This window comes from Nicotiana attenuata, unplaced genomic scaffold (genome assembly GCF_001879085.1).
Source record: "Nicotiana attenuata strain UT unplaced genomic scaffold, NIATTr2, whole genome shotgun sequence".
In the NCBI taxonomy this organism is placed as follows: Eukaryota; Viridiplantae; Streptophyta; class Magnoliopsida; order Solanales; family Solanaceae; genus Nicotiana; species Nicotiana attenuata.
This window is the reverse complement of record NW_017670952.1, coordinates 292235-298342: the sequence shown is the minus strand read 5'-3', so window position 1 is coordinate 298342 and position 6108 is coordinate 292235. Positions and strand designations below refer to the sequence as shown.

Genomic DNA, 6108 nt, shown 5'->3' with positions numbered 1-6108 from the left:
GTTAATTGATGAAAAATATAATGTATATATGCTGTATACTAATTGTAATATGAGATTAGTCTAAAATTAAAAAAAAAAAAAAGAATTTCCTTATGTTGGTCCTTATTTTAATTTACTATAAAAATTAAAAATTAAAAATTAAAAAATTCTATTTTTGTATGTTTACGTAACTTTCAGTAGTTTGCTATGACATAGTTAAAGAAAATAAAAATAATTTAAGTAAAAAAGGTAAAAGAAAGAAAAAAAAGGAAAGAAAGATAAAAGAAAAAAAAATCTTCTCAAAACAAATGAAAAACACCGTAACAATTTTTAAGGGGTAAAACATATCAAAACAGCCGCCCAAGAATTGTTGCGGTGATTTTAAACAATTCAAAACAAAAAAAAAAATGGGGTTTGTAAATAAATAATAGGTTGTAACCTCACTTTTATCTCTCCCACAAACCAAACAAAATTCCACAGTAAAGAATAAAACCCTTCCTTTCTTTTGCTTCAGCCCCCATTTTACAGTACCTCACCCATCTCTGTAAATTCTCAGCCATGGCTATCACATAAGAAAAAAAAAAAAAAATTCTTTTTCTCTTTTCCTTATCTTCAACGAATTTTACTATCTTTGCACCTCTTTGTTTCTTCTCTGTTCAATTCCAAATGCACAAATCTGGTTAGACACTTAATTTTCGCCTGAAAAAAAAAATGGATATTGCACAAGTAACTCTTTCAAATAACTCAAATAACTCTAGAAGGAAAATCCTTGACCCAGAATCATGGAGACTTAGAGCGTCAAATCGGAAGTGGTTGAAGAATATGAGATGTTGCTTTTCCCTTCTGATGGTTCGAAGGCACAAGAAATTTTACAAACAGTCAATGCTTTTGGGTGGAGGTCTTTTGTTCAGTGCCCGGGAGACTACAATCGAAACATAGTTCTGGAGTTCTACAGCAATCTTAATCCAGTAAGTCGTACTTCAACCGTGAGAGGTAAAATCATTCGCTTTGATGCTGAATTTATAAATGATATTTTTAACTTGAGAAACACTGATGATAGTGAAACCAAGAAATTTATGGATGATCGGGATGTAGATTTTGTAAGACATGTGTTGGGCGAGTTGTGTCCTAATGGTGTTAAAGTTTACTCGGGAACTGTTGAACGCCCTTTGAGTATTAACTGTTCATGTATGCTTGAATTAGCAAGAGCCTGGGGTAGATTCGTTAGTTCTTGCTTAATCCCGTATTTGAATACCTCTAACTACAATATAGAACGAGTTCTTTTGATATATGCGATTATGCATGAATTGCCTGTGAATGTGGGTGGTTAGTTGTCGGATCAAGTCTGATTGTGAATGCTTGTATTTTCCGTCAACTATCACTCGTTTGGCCTCCTTATTTGATGTGGATTTGAGTGGTTTACCAAAGACTGAAAATTCCTACTTCATCGGTAGTGACTTTCTCCATAGTTTGAGACCTCCAACTGGTCCAACTCAAGTTGAACAGGAACAAATGCTTGTTGATAGTGGAAACGAAGCGGAGAATGAGCCAGAACAACCTCTTAATTCAGAAATTGGAACCACGCCTACCATCCTCGTTCCTGATATTCTGGTTAGTATGCAAGAACTGTTACAAAGGCATACAGAATTGATGAATAGTTGGGAGATTTTCAGAAGTGAACAAGCAGTGCGTGAAGCAGTATTGTCAGCACATGTTGAACATATCATGAAAGAATTAACGGAAACTAGAAACACTCATAATCTCATATAAACCAATTTGCATATACCTCTCCCATAATCTACACAATAGGAACTGTGGTGTGCAATATTGCTAACACTATGAGAAGTTCTGATATTCCTAGTTTTTTTCCCTTATTTTACTGTTCCAGGTGGTGGTAGCCTTAATGTTACAGGTGCAAATTTCTATCAGGGAACACATGTATTTGTACCAACACCACTTCCCACAACAATAATGGATTTAAACAGGGGAAGTGGATCTACACCAAGTCCGATGACATTTAGCAGTCAGCCCCTTTCCGTTTTCTCTAATCTGGAAGCTAACCATGGAGTTGCTACAACTGGAGGTTCGTCAGTTCCTATTCAACAAGACAATGGTTTTGATGTTAATACATACCTTGATCTCTTTCAAGGTAATGGTCATGAAAATTAAGAATGGAACAACAAATTGTTCATTCAGGAGANATTTTAACGATTAATTTGTATAACCGAGAGGAGTGCATTTAACTGTTCAACTATAGTAATAATATATAAATGTAATCGTGAGAGGCATTTATACATTTATGAGAAATAGAAGTTGAAGGATAAATGTATCTACTATATAATAAAAATATTAAGTGAAGTCAGGATCCCACACCTTTTTATTATATTTGTGAAAAATAAAATATTTTCTATTGCTCTGTTCATGTATTTTTAGTTAGTTAATTCACAACTCAACTCTTTCTGATTTTCTCAAATAGTAATTAAAACAAGAAACGTCTGTAGAATAGATAAACCAATCTCTGTGGGTTCGACATCTTTCTATACTATAATTTGACAGAGTGCGAGTTTAATTTATACACACGCCAGACACTCGTCAACTAAGTTCGTATGAGGTTTTAAGACTTGTTGGTATGTTTGGTTAAGGTCCCGAGGGCCTCGGGTTGATTTAGGGTGGTTAACGGACCAAGTTTTCAAGTTGAAGAGCTGTTGAAGTTTGAGGACTGCTGGTGTAATCGCACCTGCGGAGTGGACACCGCAGGTGCGAGCCTGCAGAAGCGGGCAAGGAAGAGATGAGCAGAGGTCGCAGGTGCAAAGATTCTCCCGCACTTACGTGGTCGCAAAAGCGCAGTGATGGTCGCAGATGTGGGTGAGTGCGTAGGTGCGATGGGCTGTTCCGCACATGAGATTGCGCATATTCGGTCCAAGGCTAAGATACTAGAAAACCAGTAGAAGATTCTCAGTACCCAGACTGATTTGGTAAAGGCAGTGAGTTCACATGGCAAGGCTCTAAAGGAGCTTGCCAAGGAGCACAAGAAGCTGCGCAAGACACGGGCCTCCAGGGAGTCCGTAAAAGAGCTGAGGACGGATGTGGATAGACTGAAGGCAGACCAGCTGCCTTTAGATATATTGTTTGAGGACCCAGCTCCAGTAGCATTTCCAGTAGCAGCCACAGATCCGGAGCAGACACAGAGGCCTCCGAAGAGGAGGAGGACTATCCCTAGAGCAAATGATGCCATCGTCCAGTTGGCGNTGTAGTATTGGAAATTACTCTAGTTCCTGGTTTTTAATTAAATAGGAGGAATTATTCTCTTGAATATTTCTTTCTATTTTCTTATTTAATGGGCAAGATTATTTCCGTTGTCGGTATTGGCTCCAATATGGAGTAACTTTTCTTGTGTTGGGAAAAATGACGGATCTTAATATTTTTATACAATAGTAGATATTATTCCTCAATTTCACATGTTTGAGCTGAAGCTTATTATTTAAATTTTATCTGCTTTATAGTTAGGTGTTATTTAATTTTGTTAACATCTATCTATTTCGTACCACATATTAACTTCTTACTAATTCTGTAATCGAAAGAGGCAGAAGAAGTAATACTTAATTTTGGTATTGATAGATGTTAACCTATATTTAGTGACATCTAGCTAATATATGTTAAAATTGATTCTACACTTATTTGTAATCGAAAGAGGCGAATGTTATAGTAATCAGTTATAACAAGTAGGGTAACCGAAAGAGACTTACTAAAAAAGGAGAATACTTTAGTTCAAGTATATATTTCTAGTTCTTTAATATTACTATTTTAACGATTAATTTGTATAACCGAGAGGAGTGCATTTAACTGTTCAACTATAGTAATAATATATAAATGTAATCGTGAGAGGCATTTATACATTTATGAGAAATAGAAGTTGAAGGATAAATGTATCTACTATATAATAAAAATATTAAGTGAAGTCAGGATCCCACACCTTTTTATTATATTTGTGAAAAATAAAATATTTTCTATTGCTCTGTTCATGTATTTTTAGTTAGTTAATTCACAACTCAACTCTTTCTGATTTTCTCAAATAGTAATTAAAACAAGAAACGTCTGTAGAATAGATAAACCAATCTCTGTGGGTTCGACATCTTTCTATACTATAATTTGACAGAGTGCGAGTTTAATTTATACACACGCCAGACACTCGTCAACTAAGTTCGTATGAGGTTTTAAGACTTGTTGGTATGTTTGGTTAAGGTCCCGAGGGCCTCGGGTTGATTTAGGGTGGTTAACGGACCAAGTTTTCAAGTTGAAGAGCTGTTGAAGTTTGAGGACTGCTGGTGTAATCGCACCTGCGGAGTGGACACCGCAGGTGCGAGCCTGCAGAAGCGGGCAAGGAAGAGATGAGCAGAGGTCGCAGGTGCAAAGATTCTCCCGCACTTACGTGGTCGCAAAAGCGCAGTGATGGTCGCAGATGTGGGTGAGTGCGTAGGTGCGATGGGCTGTTCCGCACATGAGATTGCGCATATTCGGTCCAAGGCTCGTAGAAGCGGAGGCAACTGGGTAGGTGAATTTCGCAGAAGTGGAGATTCAATCGCAAAAGTGGTTCTGCAGGTGCGGATAAGTGGCCGCAAGTGCGAAAAGCCTGGGCAGGATATAAACGTTGGGTTCCAAGGGTTTTATCATTTCTTGACTTTGCAAACTCGGAATTGGGCGATTTTTTTAGAGAGATTTCGAAGGGATTCTTGAGGTACGTCACTTGTGGTTAAATTTCTTCAATAATTATGTTTCCCCATTGATTTTCCCACTAGTTGGTGCATTTTTTAGGTGTAATTTGGGGGTTGGAGGCTAGGGATTTGGAGACTTAATTTTGGGGATTTGAGTGGCGATTTGGTATCGGATTTTGATGAATTTGGTATGACTAGACTCGTAGTTGAATGGGCTTTTTGGTTTTGTGTCACGACCCCCGTTCACCCTCCATGAACATGTCGTGATTGCACCTAGTTCCTACAACTAGGTAAGCCTAACAGTGCGGAAATAACAATTCAACTTGAGGAATAATCAATTAAAACCGAAAATATGGAAAATAACAACTGAATATAAGGCCGCCCGGCCTATACAACTCTAAAGATATGCGGAAGTCTACAACTCAATCCCAAAACCCGGAAACTCACGGGAAACACAGGCTAATAGAATTACCATAAGTACTCTAATCTCCAGAATATCTACATCAAGAGTATGATAGGATAAAAGCTCTACAACTAGAATAAGGAAGAAGACTCTTCGGTCTGCGGACGTTGCAGATATACCTCGAAGTCTCTGTGTATCTCCTCGCTTCAAGGATAGTGCGCCTGAGAAGAGGTACCTGGATCTGCACATGAAAAACATGCACAAGAAGGGCATGAGTACACCACAGCGGTACTCAGTAAGTGCCAAGCCTAACCTCGGTTGGGTAGTGACGAGGAAGGTCAGGGCCCTACTGAGGCAAAATATAATAATGATAATTAACAGTATGAAAATCTGACAGAAATAATGAGTACAGCAGCGAAATAAGGCAGGTCAACGAGGCAATAACAACTACAAAAGAACAGAGTAAACACAGAATAAATACAGCTCATTATCAATGATAACAATGAGCGTCTCCCAGGATACCGTCCTGTAGCCCTTTTCTCAACTGTCCAGTGGATCTCCCAGGATACCGTCCCGTAGTCCATCATATGTGTATATCCGAAGGATCTCTCCGGGATAACATCCCGTAGTCCAACTATCAATGTGCAGGGGGACCTATCGGGAATCTAACCTGCATTCCCAAAGTAAATGTACAGGGGGATCTATTGGGAATCTAACCCGCAGTCCCAAAGTAAATGTGCAGGGGGATCTATCGGGAATCGAACCCGCAGTCCCAAAGTAAACAAACAAGGGGGGGGAGCTACCGGAATCCCACATCCGTAGTCCCAATGTAAATGCGCAATCACAACCAGAAGGTACACGGAAACGAAGTACAAAAGACAAGCAACAGGTAGTACTGGCCTAGCATGCTTCACGTAGTACAGTTAAGGCAACTTAGGCAATTAGGCAAGTTAAATCAACTAAACATGCCTTTCTAATCTAACACAGGTTATAACTGCAAGTAAAACAAGGCAA

The 6108-nt window shown here is 38.5% G+C and overlaps 1 protein-coding gene across 1 annotated transcript; it reads left to right on the top strand.

Moving 5' to 3' along the window:
- Positions 1-806: 806 nt before the first annotated feature.
- On the top strand, positions 807-2173 carry LOC109244740. The gene is made up of 2 exons (XM_019411880.1): positions 807-972; positions 1868-2173. Exons 1-2 carry the CDS (start codon positions 807-809, stop codon positions 2146-2148), a joined length of 447 nt encoding a protein of 148 aa, XP_019267425.1. The 3' UTR covers positions 2149-2173.
- Positions 2174-6108: the final 3935 nt, after the last annotated feature.

What these genes read in the sequence shown, in the direction of transcription:
- LOC109244740 (XM_019411880.1), top strand. Translation starts at nt 807, where the DNA reads ATGTTGCTTTTCCCTTCTGATGGTTCGAAGGCACAAGAAATTTTACAA. An exon ending in TCGTACTTCAACCGTGAGAG is followed by an intron (nt 973 to 1,867) that starts GTAAAATCATTC and finishes TTACTGTTCCAG; the next exon opens with GTGGTGGTAGCCTTAATGTT.